The 16779-nt window shown below is 40.0% G+C and overlaps 1 protein-coding gene across 3 annotated transcripts in view; it reads right to left on the bottom strand.

Moving 5' to 3' along the window:
* Positions 1-750: 750 nt before the first annotated feature.
* ZFP28 (ZFP28 zinc finger protein) overlaps positions 751-16779 on the bottom strand; it is a 29278-nt gene continuing 13249 nt past the window's right edge. For 2 of the 3 annotated variants that reach the window (XM_049899837.1, XM_049899838.1), the window contains 4 exons: positions 11235-11395; positions 9633-9732; positions 8995-9090; positions 751-8411 (listed from right to left, as the gene is read on the bottom strand). In XM_049899837.1, the coding sequence (XP_049755794.1) occupies positions 6703-8411; positions 8995-9090; positions 9633-9732; positions 11235-11395 (2066 nt within the window). In that variant the 3' untranslated portion in view covers positions 751-6702. The remainder of the gene's footprint in view (positions 8412-8994; positions 9091-9632; positions 9733-11234; positions 11396-16779) is intronic. The other variant, XM_049899836.1, reaches the window with a different exon arrangement.

Raw genomic sequence — 16779 nt, forward strand, 5'->3', positions numbered from 1 at the left:
TGGTTAAAACATTCAGCTGATAATCAAAAGGCTGGAGGTTCAAGTCCACTCAGAGGCATCTTGGAGGAAAGGCCTGGCAATCTACTTCCAAAATTCAGCCATTGAGAAGTCTATGAAGCACAGTTCTATTCTGACACATGTGGGATTCTCACACATGTGTTGATTCGATGGCAATTGGCAACACATTGAGGGGACCTGAACTTGAGAAACTACACCAGAGGAGACTCATCAGCATCTAGACCTGATTTAGATGACAAGATTTTGACTTTGAGCTGATGGTGTAATGAGATGAGACTTTGGATGGGGTTTTGGGAGGTCAGTGTGTGGGGAGGACACATGTGGAAGGAACATTAATCACTAGGGGCCAGAAGGCAGACTTTGGGGGTGGTGGTGTTGTGTGCCGTCAAATCAATTCTGATTCATAGCCATCCTATAGTACACAGTAGAAATGCCCCAAGGCTGTTATCTTTATGGAAGCAGACTGCCACATCTTTCTCCCAAGGAGCAGCTTGTCAGTTTGTACCACCAACCTTTTGGTTAACTGTTGAGCACTTAACCACTGTAACACCTGGGCTCCTTAGACTATGGTAGGCAGCCTGTAAGATGTCCCATGAGCCTCACCCTCCTAGTATTTATGCCCTTGTGTAATCCCCTCCCCTTGAAAGTGACTCACTTCTAGTAAACTGAATATGCCAAAGATAATGGGATGTCACTTCTAATATGAGGTTACAAAAAGACTTCAGTTTCCATCTTGGGCACCCTTTCGTCCTCACTCCCTTTCAGGGAAGCCAGTACCATGTTGTAAGCCACCCTAGAGAGAATCCCACATGGAAAGGAACTGACAGCTCCAGTCAAAAAAATCAAGGACATGAGGCTTGTCAACATTTATATTTGTGAACTTGAAAGCTGATTCTCCTCAAGTCTGCACATGACTGTAGTACCTGTCAACACCTTAGCTGCAATCTTGTGAGAGAGACCCTGAGCCAGTGGCACTCAGCTAAACCATGCCTGGATTTCTTACCCAAAGAAACTGAGATAATAAATGTCTCTTTTAAGCCACTAAGTTTTGGGGCACTTTGTTACACAATAGATAATGCACCTTCACAGCTCTTACTCCATGACTTTGTGAGTGAGGGATTCTATCGGTAGTCAAAAATACCATATTGATTAGGATTACACTAGCAGCTACTACAATTAAAACCCAAATGCCATCACCTTAACACAACAGAAGTTTATTTTTCACTTACATAATAACCCATTGTTGAAGTTCCTAGGTGACTGCAGGCTTTCCTGCAAATACTGGTGTAGGGACTCAGACTTCTTCCATCTTGCAGGTCTGCCATCCCACACGATTGCAATTGTTCTTTTTGCAGCTGGACAGTATGTCCTCTGCTGAATAACTGGCCACAAGTGACACATCACGTGTATTCACACCACATTGAAGAAAATTAATCTAATAGCCACAACTGGATGTAGTTTGTGGCTGGGCAGCCACATATCAGAATCAATTCCAGACAACAGAAAATGAAGCATAAATTTTTGGTGAGCATCTTGTCATAATCATAGATACCATTAAGAAGTGTGTTACCAGGACCTGGGAAAATAACCAGCTTGGGTTTGTGGTCTCACTGAACCTGCTATAAGCAACACTTGGATAAGAATTCCATCATAAGCCCTCACTCTGCGTAAATTCAGGTCCTTCAGGAATTCTACTGGAAATTTAGTCATTCAAGAGTACTCACGTCCCTTTCCATTGACTCAAGTCAATGTGGGCCTTGGGTGCTGTGCCATGGAGTGTTCTTAATTACAAGACCTTAGTGGGATTTCAACCCTGGGGATCTATTATTAAATACAGTGAAAATATCAGCATATCAGAATGTTCCTGGAGTTCAGAGGTTTATTATGACCATTCTCACTTTCTCAGCATGGTTAACTGTTGCCGTGTAATTCAGCTGCTACACATGCCATAATTTACTACAGAAATCAGTACACTTTCCAAATGTAATCACTCTCGTAAGTCCCAGTACCTAAAGGAGGAGCCATAAAGAAAATTTTAAAGATGCTGGTGGTTCTTTCATGTCAAAGAAATGGAAAGGCTACTGGGACATTAGGGGACCTTGCAAAAGATGACTTAGGGGCATGGGAAAAAAAGATCCAATCTAGCATATATAATCTCTTGAATTCTTCCAAGTCCTCATATAACACGCAAAGTAACTTCTCTCAAAATACATCCCCAAAAATGTCTCCTAGATTTTGATGGTATAATTAGTGGAAGATATTAAATATTTCTGGATGAAATTAATCTCCTATCTTTCTGTATTTCTACCTCTGGGTCACATTCAATTCAGATTTTGTTACCAGCCAAGCAATAATGGTGCAGCTAGAAGCAAATTAAGCATTTTCTGTCACAAGGGACAATTAGCCGGGAGGTTTCTTAAAGTTTGAGAAGGGAAGTCAAAGTTTTCTAAGATCTTTAAATCCTTACTGAGAGCTCCAATCCAATAACCTGGATTTAAATCTTCTGGAAATAATGACTTCAATTACATTTACAAGCAAATGCAGTTGAGCATTCAGTCAGCATCACAGCTCAGCAATGCATTGGACCTGTTGCATTTGGCTTTCAGCAACTGCAACTCCATGATTAGAAGCAGCAAGAGATTCTTCTGAACAGTCACGAGATCCTGATTTCACTTTCTTAAGGCCAGTATTTCAAGTGGCCTTTTACTTTTAATTATCCAATTTCATTATTAACAAGGAGCAAACATACTTTTGAACTTAGCATTCCTCATCATCTTTCAGTTAATCTGTGGTAAGAGCCATCTACCACATGTGCTATGGGTTTGTGATTCTGCTACACCATGAATAGCCTTCCCTATTACAAAATACTATTAAGAGTTTACCTTTGGTCTATTTCACTTCAAAATCAATCCTTAATACTCTGCTTCTCTGGCCTGAAAACCATTCTCTAGTAAAATTTCTGTATTGACTAGATTTCTTTGCTTGAGAACAAAAGAACCTGACTATAATTTCAAATTAGAAGCTAGATATTGGACGAACAGGTAGCTCACAGACTTAAAAGACCTGAAGAAAACTCAGGTATAAGAAAACAGGAGCCATTTAAATGGATCACAGTGATAGGTAGAGGAACAGAACAACTTTGCTGCCAAAGGATAACTCAATTCCAAGTACTTCTGTGCTGGAGTGATAGTCCAGATGTCTACCAGCTGGTACAGTAAGGGACTCAACCAATCGAAATGGATCCTGACTGAAAGAAACCACCCATTATGGCCATACTGGTTCATAAAGCTGACTATCAGCCCTGTTCCTATACCCTTGTCTCCAATCAAATGACAAAGAATAAAAAATCTGACTAGCTTGACTGGGCCCAAGTATGGCTGGCAGGTCACCAGGATAATATGGAATAAAAAAAGGGAAAGGGAAAGTGCCCAGAAAGAGCTAAGTGTACCTGTTAAAGACAAAAATGGATTTCATCGTGTACAGTTATGTGCCACATAACGTCCCTTTGGGCAATGTTCCACCACATTTATGTCTGTGGTCCCAACCCCTGTAAAGCCTATTATATTAAAAATTCGAGGCACATACAATGGTTCCTAATAACAAATGGACGCTACTTTGTGGCACTCATCAAAACATTATTATTACTATATTATGTTAAAGATGTTTTAGTGTATCTGGAAGTGTTTAATGTTTTTTATGCATAGAAAGGTACACTATATACTAAGACAAACATTTTACTAACTGACATTAGTTACAAATCGTACCTACCTGTTCCGACTTAAACGTACACATTTGACTTAAAGACAGATTTAGGAATAGAACTCGTTCATAATCCAGGGACTGCCTGTATATAATACAGTGTTCGCACAACGTCCAAATCATATAACGTCCTATCTCACAAAACTTATTGTGGACGTTAAGCAGAGCATGACTGTATATTCAATATTAATTTTGACTCTACGACTACCAGATAAATTTACACATAATGTTCTGCAAATCACATACTTCATTTAATATATGGTGACAACTCTCCATGGAATTAGACATACAGGTAACCTCTTTCTATTCACTGCATAATACAGTATTGCATAACTGCAGTTTATTTAATCAAGCTGCTTGACAGGACACTGAAATCCTATTTGTTGCAATTAAAACAATTCTGCAAAAGCATTATTTACATCTATTTATTTCAATGGGATAAAATCCCTAGATCTGGAATTACTGTTTCAAAAGGAATGCATATTTATAATGTTGACAGGCCACACCATATCGTATCCAAAACAGTAGGAGAGAAATTTACAGTGCTAATGGCAAACAAGTATCTGTTTTCCTACATGATAACGGTACTGGATATTATCCAAATTTTACATTTTAATTAAACCGAGAACCAAGAGAATTTGTTTGAATTTGCATTTCTCTGATTATGAGGTTAAGAACGTCACAAACTTCCTTTATATATTTGAATTCTTCAATTGGGCAATGCCCACTGGTATGCTAATTTTTTCCACTGCTTTGTACATCTAATAGCACTTTCTTTGTTACTGACGTTATTGTATATATGTTACACATGTTTTCTCTCAATTGTGTTTCAACTCTTTTTGGTGCCTTTCACTATGCAGAAATTTAAATTTTTACACAGGCCAACTTATTCTCTTCCTTTACGGATTTTTAGGATTCCATGCCCTGCTTAATAAAGCCTTCCTCTTTTCTATGTTTGCCTCTAACATTTAATTATCCTTTCATCGAGATGTTAAATAAAATTGTACATGTTCTCTTAATGTCTGAAGTATGCATTTAGCTTTTTTACGGAGAGGTGAATAACCAATTCTCAAAATATCATTTCCCCAGTATTAAAAGACAGTTTTGTTATATACCAAAATCTCACATGCACAGAAATGTAGTTTGAAAACCTCCTTGCTATTCTTGCCTAATTATCCTTCCTCATGTTGTTTCAAATAAAATGGTCAAGGTAAACATATCCTACTGGGATTATGTTTGGAACTGCAATTTACAAACATTTTAAGAGCACTGAGTCTTTCATCTAAAAAAACACTTTCACATATTTTCTATTTTCCATTATTGTTTAATAATTTCCTTTCACCTACATTCAATAAACTGCTTACAGTTTGCTTTCTTGTTTTAGATGTCAGAGTTGTAATACCTTTATAGAAAGAATTAGTTCTTAAATATTTTTCTCTGCTCCTGAACAGTGATCAGCAAACTTTTTCTGTAAAAGGACAGACAGTAAATATTTGAGGCTTTGCAGGCCATACAGCCTCTTTTGCAACTACTCAACTCTGCCACTGTACCATGAAAGTAGCCAGAGTCAACACGTAAACAAATGAATGTGGCTTTAGTCCAATAAAACTTTATTTACAAAAACAGCAGATTGGATAAGGCCTATGGGCTGTAGTTTGCTGACCTCTGCTTTACCGCAGGGATTGGCAAACATTTTCCATAAAACCAGACGTAAATACTATTGGCTTTGTGAGCCATACAGTCTCTATTGCAACTACTCAACTCTGCTGTTGTAGCCTTCAGAAAACAGCCACAGACAATATGCATACAAAAGAGTGTGGCTATGTTCCAATAAAACTTCTTCAGGAGCAATGAAACTTGAATCCCATATAATTTTCATGATGTCATAAAGTATTCTTTTCACTTTTATCAACTATTTAAAAATGTAAAAATTACTCTTAGCTCCCAGGCCGTATAAAAACCAACCAACTAGTTGCTTTAATTCCAACTCATGGTGACCCCATGTGTGTCAGTGTAGAACTGTGTTCCACAGGGTTTTCAGTGGTTGATTTTTCCAAAGTATATTGCCAGGCCTTCCTTCTGAGATGCCTATGGGTGGACTTGAACGTCCAAACTTTCAGTTAGGAGCGAAGTGCATTAACTGTTTGTACCATCCAGGGACCCCCATACAAAAACAGCCAGTGGAAATTTGGCCGCAAGTCATAGTTTGCTGACCCCGCTCTAGATCAGTTTACCTTTGAGTTAATGACTGCCTGAAAGTTTAACAGATTTCAGTTATAAATCCAAGTGACTTTAAATAGATCAGATCCTGTTCTTTTTTAATTTTTGAGAAACATGTCAGTAGTTTTAACTCTATGCACATAAATCTTGCATTTTTCGGAATGGCTTAGTTCTTCTGTTTCAGGTAGTCCACTCATCCATGTTCTGTACGTACTTTCTAAGACTGTCATCAGATATACAGTAAGGTTGAATTTTCTCACCAAAGTTCATTTAATTAAGATATAAAGCCACAACACTAACTTAACATCATGGAATCAAGTTTCAAATCCACATAGGCTAAACCTCATCAATCCACCTCAAGAACTCCTGTTCCTGTTCTAAAATCTGGGTTCTCCTAGCTTGTTCTATGCGTCCTTTTTATTCAGAGCAGACTACGGTAATTCTTCAATGTCCAAAAATAATGTTTCTGAAAGAGCTAACATTATTGAACACTTAGCATGGCCCAGACACTGTGCCAAGCACACTGTATGCATTAACCAATTTAAAGAATCTCAACACAAGTTTTACTTGAGTCAAAGAATTACAAAAAATCACTCTGACTGTAAAGTGAAGAATAAGCTTATAAGACAAAAACAAAACAAAAGGGCAGAGACATCACTTTTTAAACTACTGATGTAGTCTAGGTGATGTGATGATGTCTTGAGACTATGGTGATGACAGTGAGGATGGATTCCAGAGAAATTTGGGAAATAGGTCCACAGGACTTGATGAAGGAGGTAAAGAGGGGCTTGTTGATGACTCTCCAGCACATATTTTCTGATGATGAGCAAAGGATGCAGTCTGCCTAAAGACTTTCCTACTTCTTTTATAGTTATAGGATCTCTCTCCAGTATGAACTCTTTTGTGTTGATTCAAGTGTCCAATTTGAATGAAGGTTTTCCTGCATTCCTTACATTCATACGGTTTCTTTCCAGAATGAATTCTCTGATGGACACTAAGGGACTGACGATGGCTAAAGGCTTTGCCACACGCACTGCATTCGTAAGGTTTCTCTCCAGTGTGACTTCTGCGATGACAAATCAGGGATGACTTTGTCTTGAATGCCTTCCCACACTCAATACATTCGTAAGGTCTTTGGCCAGTATGAAGTCTCTGATGTTGAGTACAGGATGAGTTGTCACCAAAGGCCTTCCCACATTCGATACACTTATAGGGCTTCTCTCCAGTATGAACCCTCTGATGTTGAATAAGGTGCGTGGTCTGGCTGAAGGCTTTGCCGCATTCTTTACACTCATAGGGTTTCTCTCCCGTGTGTGTTTTCTGATGCTGGGCAAGGTGAGCCTTCTGGGTGAAGGCTTTACTACACACCTTACATTCATAGGGTTTTTCTCCAGTATGAATTCTCTGGTGGGTGGCAAGCTGTGAGCTGATGCTGAAGGATTTCCCACATTCTCCACATTCAAATGGCTTCTCTCCAGTGTGAATTCTCAAATGGCTAGCAAGGTGTATATTCTGCCTAAAAGCTTTCCCGCATTCTTTACACTTAAAAGGCTTTTCTCCAGAATGCACTCTCTGGTGTTGAGTGAGTGATGCATGATGGCTGAAGGCTTTCCTACAAACATCACACTCATATGGTTTTTCTCCAGTATGAATCCTTTGATGCACGGTAAGGGATGAGCCATACCTAAAGGATTTGTCACATACATCACATTTGTAAGGTTTCTCTCCAGTATGAATCCTTCTATGCTGACTAAGCCCTATGTGATCACTGAAGGCTTTCCCACAATCAATGCAATCAAAAGGTTTCTCCCCAGTATGATAATACCTCCAGTGGCGGATAAGGGATGTGTTCTGTATGAAAGCTTTCCCACATTCGATACATTCATAGGGCTTATTGCCAGTATGACACCTCTGATGTCGTGCAAATGATGAACCATCACTGAAGGCTTTCCCACATTCACTACATTTATAGGGTTTCTCTCCAGTATGAATTCTCTGATGAACCGTAAGGGATGAGCTCTGGGTAAAAGTTTTCTTACATTCATTACATATGAAGAGTTTTTTTCCTGCATAGATTCCTGTGTGTTTTACTACCACTGAGTTTTTTGAGAAACCTTTCTTAACCAAATCACAATTGTGAACCTTATCTTTTGAATTGTCCAAATAGAACCATCTTCCAGATCTGGTATACATCTGGTCTCTTTCCTTAGAGAGGGTTTTGCTGTGAGTGATGATTTCTTGCTTAAATTGTGTCTCCTGACCTACCAGCTTCCTTTCAAACAAACCCTCAGAATCCCACTTTTCTCTGAAAATGGAGTACTCAAGGTTAGTGTCTGAAATTCGGTCCGTTACCATTTTATTGTACGTGTCCTGGTTTGGAAAGAATTCCTGGGTCTCACGTACAGACTGCTGGCCTGAAAGACATCAAGAACACAAATATTTCCTTTTTCATGCACTAAAACCCAAAAAACCAAACCCACTGCCATCGAGTCGATTCCAACTCATAGTGCCCATATAAGACAGAGCAGAACTGCCCCATAGAGTTTCCAAGGAGCACCTGGTGGATTTGAACTGCCAATCTCTTGGTTAGCAGCTGTAGCACTTAACCACTATGCCACCAGGGTTTCCTTTCATGTGCTAGAATGAAGGAATTGTATAAAGGAAAGTTGGTGAATTTAAATACTAATAAATACCATTTACGTAATGCAGCTCTAAAAGCTATTACAGTTAGACATGCTCTCTACAATGTATGTAAGAAGATCCCAGACCGCAAGGATTCATACAAAAACCTAGCAGAGGTGAGTTATTAGAGAGAAGGAGGCAGAGGAGGGAAGACAGTAGTTTTGGAAGCCCAGACTAAGAGACTTAAAATTTCTCTCCAGACCTAGACAACTTGGTAAGAGCTGTCTACCGTACACATTAGTGAGGATTCAACCTCTGAAAAAAGTTTAGCTCTAACCTGCACGGCTTTTCCACATCACGTTCTCCCGCACTCACCTGAGAACAGGCCTCCTGTCAACTCTCTCTTCACCATCCAGGGCTCCATACCTTGTGCCAATAAGGAGACCAAATCTGGCTTAGAAACACTATGTCCTGTATATATGAAGAGACAAGATTTGGTCATATCATTAGCATTCCAAATTGAGAACAAGTTCCCGGGTTTTAGAAAAGTTGTATTACAGGAAGAAACAAAAAGAAGAGTGAGGAATATCTAAAGACACAAAAGATGATGCTTCACACATAATAAAGTTAACCAGTATCGGCTGCCATGGAGTCAACGCTAATTCATGGTGATACCATATGTGTCAGAGTAGAACTGTGCTCCAAAGGATTTTCAATGGCTGATTTTTTGGAAGTAGATTTCTAGGGCTTTCTTCCGAGGCACTTCTGGGCAGCCTCAAACCTTCAACCTTTTGGTTGGCAGTTGAATGCGTTAACCATCTGCACCATCCAGGAACTCCATAATGCAGTTACCAACTTTCAACTCTACAAATGTTAAACTTTTATTTTGGGAGTCAGGAGCACAAATTGAGCCTAACACTTCAGAAGATCCCCATTCCTCCCTTCCCATAATGAGGTAGGAAAATGGGGGCCCCTGAAGGTACATTCAGATTTGGCAGTAGGCATGTCCTTACCTACTGACCCCAGGTCACCATAGTTCTCCCATGTCACATTCTTACAGAAACTCTTCTGCTGGGAGAAGTCTACAGCCACATCCCCAACAATCACCAAGCCCTGGAATGGTACAAAAACATTCTTGATCACAATATGCTCATGAACCCACATGGCTCTATAGGGATGGGCTGTGTCCAAACACTGCCAAAGAGTTACTACTAACCTCGTGGGACAATCTAGTCAATTGGCATAATATAACTTTAATGTTCTACCTCCCAGTATGGTGAGTAGTATCTGGCATCTTAAAAGCTTAAGAGCAGCCATCTAAGATACAACTATTGGTCTCCATTTATCTGGAACAAAAGAGAAAGAAAGAAACCCAAGTGGCAGAGAAGGAACCAAACTACAGGAATAACTATCTCCATGAACACCTGCCTCCTCCACCTTGAGACAAAAAGAACTAGATAGTGATCAGCTACCACTACCGAATGTTCTGATGAGGAACACAATAGATGGATCCTGATAGAAAGGGAGAAAAATATAGAACAGAACCTCAAATTCGTAGAGAATCCTGACTTACTGGAGCTATTGAGACTGGAAGAATCCCTGAGACTACTGACCTGAGTTACTCTTCAAGCCTTGAATTGATACTATCCCCTGAAGTCACCCTTAAACTAGGTTAACAGTTTAGCTCAAAAAGCAAGGATCGTCACCCTTGAGTATCACATTTAAAAAAAAATACCTATGTAAGACCAAATGAACATCATCTATTTTAAAACACAGATGAGAAAGTTAGTGGGGAGAGAATTTACATCAGTGGGAATAAAAGAACTAGAAGAGAAATAAAAAGAATATTGACACAATGTGAAGAATGTAACCAATGTCAATGATCATTATGTCTAGAAACAGTTGAATGGCATCAGGTTTTGCTGTGCATATTTTCACACAAAAAAAAATTCTGGCTAAGGTTCCCTAAGTCACATAATAACCGGGCCTGTTGTTTGCTGCCGTTGAGTTGGTTCCAACTCATAGTGACCCTATGTACAACAGAACGAAACACTGCCCAGTCCTGCACCATCCTCACAATCGTTGTTTATGCTTTAGCCCATTGTTGCAGCCACTGTGTCAATCCATCTCATAAACCGTTATATCTTTCATGTTTGGGAAAAAAAGAGAAAAATAGGAGAAACCTTCTGCCGTGGAGGATTGGCAATTTTAAACACAATGAAATTACACATCATATGAATTTTCTAATGCTGGCTGGAGGCTTTCCCACATTTAATATGCATTCCACATACCTACAGGGTTTTCCCAGTATGAAATCTTTGGTGAAGAGTAAGGGTTGAGATCCTGCTCAGATTTCTCATACTGATTACGTCTCAAACGTTTCTAACCAGCACTGATTTGCTTGTGATTCCTTACAACTGATTTTATTGGGCTTCTCTTATGTGTATCAACCTTACGTACTCTTTGTTCTGCAGGAATAATCTGTTCTGTAAGAAGTATTGTAGTCCAATGGAAACGTCTCCCATATTTATTGTAGCCATGGGTAATGGTCTCTTTCCTCAATAAAAGGCTTCTCTATGAAGATGTTCTCTTGCCTAAAATTTGCCACGACTTACCGGCTGTTTCACAAACAGAGCAGCAGAACCCCAATCTTCTAATATGGAGCACTCCAGGCTACAGTTTGTAAGTCTCTCCATGATCAATGCCTGGGATAACTTTTCTTCACAAAAGTCCTTCTTTGGAGGTAACTGTTTGGTCTCCTGCAAAGGCTTCAAGTCTGAAAGCAAACATCTGCTTTATTATGCATTGTTGTTGTTGTTTTTGGTTGCCATGGAGTTGATTGCAACTTATGACTATCCTATGTGACACAGGAGAACTGCCTCATATGGTTTTCTAGGCTGTAATCTTTATGGGAGCAGACTGCCAGGTCTTTTTCCTGTGGAGGTGCCAGGTAGGTTCAAACTGCCAACCTTTCGGTCAGCAGTGGAGCGCTTAACCATTGTGCCATCAGGGGTTCTTTTATTATGTATTAGTATAAAGGAAACTTTCAAAGTATTACCAGATGAATTAAAATCCTCAAAAAAGTTCACGGCTTAAGCTCTTTTAAATGGCAGGCAATATTCAACCAACCTTACTTACGTTCCTAAAATAAACCTCAGCAGGTCTGCTGGGATTTACACTGTTAATAAACTGCTGGACTCGAGGTGTCTGGTAAGGCAGTTTTAAATATAACTAAAGCCTCAGGTATTACCAAGCAAAGAGCCTGTGCACAGGTGGAGAAGAATGTTCTCCTTCTAATATTTAGAGAGGGCCAAGGACCCAAACAGGTCCCTGGGTGGTACAGACAGTTTGTGCTTGACTATTAACGTAAAGGTTGGAGGTCTGAACCCACTCAGTGGTGCTGTAGAAAAAAGGCCTGGCACTCTGCTTCCATAAAGACTATAGCCATGGAGCAGTTCTAGTCTGTAACACCTGGGGTCACCATGGTTGGAATCAATTCCATGGAAATGAGTTTGTTTTTTGTTTTTCTTTCTATAAGAACTTAAACGGTTTCAAACCACATGAAGCAAACACTGTCTTAAATAAGAAGAAAATTTGAAAGCATGATTATCAAGGTAAGATTTTTAACATAAGCTCCTCAGAATTTCATAGCTTCTGGCAAAAGATTCAATATGAATATGAAACAGTGGTTCTCAATCTTTTTTCCACTCCAACCCCCTTTGCCATCAGTATTAGTTTTTCTTTTGTGGCAAATACACACGTAACAAGGAGCCCTGGTGGCACAAAACAGTTGAGTGCTAACTGAAAGGTTGGTGGTTTAAACCTAGCCAGCTGCTCTGAGGAAGAAAGAGCTGATGACCTGCTCCTGTAAAACTACAGCCAAGAAAACCCTATGTGACACAGTAAAAAAACTGGCTCGACAGCACCTAACAACAAAAAACATGTAACATTCGCCACTTCAACAATCTTCACATGTACAGTTCAGTGACATTAATTACGTTCATCATGTTGTTCAACCATTACCACTATTCACTTCCAAATCTCTCCCTCACTCTTAACAGGAACTCAATGCCCCTTAAACAATAATCCTTTCCCCTCTCCCCGCCCATAAACACTAATAAACTTTGTCTCAATATTTAGTGGTTATAAGGGAGGGGACGGGTGGGGATAGAAGAACACTGAATAGACAAAAGGTAAGTGGTTACTTTGGTGAAAGGTAAGACAGTACACAATACTGGGGAAGCCAGCACAACCTATACAAGGCAAGACCATGGTAGCTCCATAGACACATCCAAACTCCCTGAGGGACCGAATTGCTGGGCTGAGGGCTGAGGGGACCATGGTCTCAGGGAACATCTAGCACAACTGGCGTGACGGAGTTTATAAAGAAAATGTTCTAGATTCTACTTTGGTGAGTAGCGTCTGGGGTCTTAAAAGCCTGTGAGCGGCCATCTAGGATACTCCACAGGTCTCACCCCTTCGGGAGCAAGTAAGAACGAAGAAAACTAAACATACAAGGGAAAGATTAGTCCAAAGGACTAACTGACCACATCTACCACGGCCTCCACCAGACTGAGTCCAGTACAACTAGATGGTACCCGGCTACCACCTCTGACTGCTGTGACAGGGATCACAATAGAACGTCCTGGACAGAGCTGGAGAAAAATGTAGAACAAAATTCTAACTGAAAAAGAAAGACCAGACTTGCTGGCCTGACAGAGACTGGAGAAACACTGAGAGTATGGCCCCCAGACACCCTTACGGCTCAGTAATGAGGCCACTCCTGAGGTTCACCTTTAAGCCAAAGATTGAACAGGCCCATGGAACAACACAAGACTAAAGGGGTGCACCAGCCCTGGGGCAGGGACTGGAAAGCAGGAGGGAACAGAAAAGTTGGTAATAGGGAACCCAGGGTTGAGAAGGAGAGTGTTGACATGTCATGGAGTTGTTAACCAATGTCATACAAAAATGTGTGTACTAATTGTTTGATGAGAAACTAGTATGTTCTATAAACCTTCATCTAAAGTTGAATTAAAAAAAAAAAAAAACTTTGTCTCTATACACTTACCTACTCTAGATATTTCATATAAGTAGGTTCATACAGTATTCACCCTTTTGTGACTGACTTATTTCACTCAACATAATGTTTTCTAGGTTCATCCATGTTGTAGCATGGATCACTGGTTCTTTATAATCCTAAGTCTTACATAAAAGATATGGCCACTGGTGGTAAGGACAAATCCTCCTAAGATGGCAGGTCAGAATCTCTGGCAAGGTTGGCTATTTTGAAAGAGATTAGAAGTTACGATGACATAAACCTCTAGGGGTTTCTCCTCAGTGGAACATCAGAGATAACAAAGATTCTGAATGATATAGTCAGTGAGCTTACATTAGATATGACTGTACCACCTAATGTTATATTCTTGGCTTTAAAACGTCCACAGAGATGAAAAGAGGACAGAGTGAACTCATTCACTTAACTCCATTCCTTGAAACCCAGAAAAATTATCCAAAGAACCATAGAGAGACAAAAACCTACAGCCTAACAAGGGAATACCCACATATCCATATCAGAAACTATGAAAAGCAGCTACCTGCTAGAGTAAAACCTGCACCGAAGTTTGTAAAAAAAATACCTAAAATATGTGCTAAGAAGTCAAACAGGATGTAGCTTTTATTTATTTATTCATTCAACAAATATTAATTAGACTCCCTAACTAAACATAGTTAAATATAATGCAGTAGTGCATTAGCAATATAGTATGGAGCAAACAGTTTGTATTCAGCTACAAATCTACAGGTTGGCAGGTCAAAACTACCAGTGGCTCTGCAGAAAAAAGGCCTGGCAATCTGCTTCCATAAATACTACAACCAAGAAATCCCTATGGAGCACAGTTCTACTCTGTCACATGGGGTCACCATGAGTCAGAACTGATTGACCGCAGTGGGTTTGGTTTGTTTTATTAGTAACAGTAGTAGCCCTACATAGGACAGTAGTAAACAAGACAGAAGTGGTCTCCAGCTGCCGTTTCTCGGGGAACTTACGTTCTAGTCAGAGAGAAAATCAATATACAGATAAACACATAAATGAGCAAGATTACAGTTTGTGATCCAGCTGATGTTGAGTCAACTCCGACTCATGACACCCCCATGTGTGTTAGAATAGAACTATGTTCCATAGGGTGTTCAATGGTTTTTCGGAAGTAAACTAGTAGAGGGTCAATGTTTCATTCTGCTACATACGGTCACCATGAGCCAACTCAATGGCCACTAATGACAGCCCCAACCTGAACTGCTGTCAGTACCTGCAGCCTGACAAGTAAAATTTGGCTGGGTTCCAAAGTGTCCAGAGATATTCCAGGTCTGAAATAAGTATGTTCCATCCCATGGTAGGTGATAATATTTTCAAATCGGTTTGTGAACAAGCTCCTGCTTCTGATTTCACACACTTGTTCCTAACTACACGGTAATTTGTCTCACAAAAAATACCTACTTTTATCCTCATACATTGAGATTTGGCTTTGGCTACCTACCTCTGAGATAAGGAATTTTGGTGCCACAAGGTTAAGCACTTAGCTGTTAACCTAAAGGTCGATGGTTTGAACCCACCCAGCGGCTCTGCAGGAGAAAGACCTGGTAATGTCCTCCCATAAAGACTACAGCCTAGGAAACCCTTTGGGGCAGTTCTACTCTGTCACATGGGGTTGGTATGAGTCAGAATCAACTCGGCGGTACCTAACAACAACACCTCTGAGGTGAGTACAGAGATCACAAAACTCGTAACGCATAACTATTATGGTAATAAAATCCTTTGCAAGGAACTAATTTAACTACTTTTTTGGTCAGGAAATAAATCCTTACAGAGACTGAGCAGGGCTGTTAACCTCCGTTATTAAGCAGCAGTCACACCCCATAGATAGTCTCATCTGCCCTGAGACCAGAACTAGATGGTACCTGGATACCATTACTGACTGTTCCATTCAGGGCCACAATAGATGGACCTGAATGGAATGGGAGAAAAATGTGGAACAGAACCTCAAATCCTAAAACAAACAAACAAAAAATCAGACCTACTCAACTGGTTGAGATGAGAGGACTCCTGAGACTACCGCCCTAAGACAACTCTTCAAACCTTGAGCCAAAACTAATCCCTGTGGTAACCTTGTAGCTAAATAACATACTGGCTGAAAAAAGAACACCATCTATAAGTACTATGCTCCTTTAAAAAAATCACTTAAGACCAAACAGCAAACTCTAAAACAAAGATGAAAATGCAAGGGGTCAGGGAAACTAGATTAATGGAAATGGAACAATGAGAATTGAACAGAAATAATGAGAATGTTCACACATTTGTAAAGAATGTAACTAATCACTGAACAACTTGTGTAGAAATTGTTGAATGGGAACCTAAACACAATAAAATATTATTTAAAAAAAAAAAAGATCAGTCAAATGACAACCACAGGGGTGAACAGTACATGACATCAAGCAACCTATTGGTTGCTTCACAGCTCTACTTGAACTCCCTGTGTCACAATTACAGGATGAAGAAGTTTCATAATCAAAGAATATTTAAGACCAGCTCACACTTTTTTTTTTTTCTTACACACGTGGAGTCGCCATGAGTCAGACTGATTTGAAGGCAACTAATTGATATGGCTGCTACCCAAAGGGTCGGCAGTTCAAATCTACTAGGCACTCCTTGGAGCCCATATGGGGCAGTTCTACTCTGTCCTACAGGGTTGCTATGTGTCAGGATCAACTCGATGATGGCAGGTTTGGTTTTGGGTTTGGTTTAAGCTGTTACTAAGGAGCCCTAGTAGCACAAAAGCTAAACAGTTAAGCGCTCAGTGGCTAATCCAAAGGTTAGCAGTTCAAACCCACCAGCTGCTCCATGGGAGAAAGATGTGGCAGTTCTACTCCATCATATGGGGTTGCTATGAGTCAAAAAGTTGACTCTGCAGCACTCAACGAGAAAAGGCTGTTACTATCCTCTTGGCTATGAGAGTCTCTGAGTATAAAAGCAACGATTCTGCCAACTGTCATAAATGCTCGTGAGTATTAAGTCAGTTCTTGTACCACATAATATTAAGAAGGAAGTCTTGTACCTGTGCTTTTTTCATCTCATATGACACATGAAACATGGACAGCTGAAGGTAA

The sequence above is a fragment of the Elephas maximus genome, chromosome 11, assembly GCF_024166365.1.
Source record: "Elephas maximus indicus isolate mEleMax1 chromosome 11, mEleMax1 primary haplotype, whole genome shotgun sequence".
NCBI lineage: Eukaryota > Metazoa > Chordata > Mammalia > Proboscidea > Elephantidae > Elephas > Elephas maximus.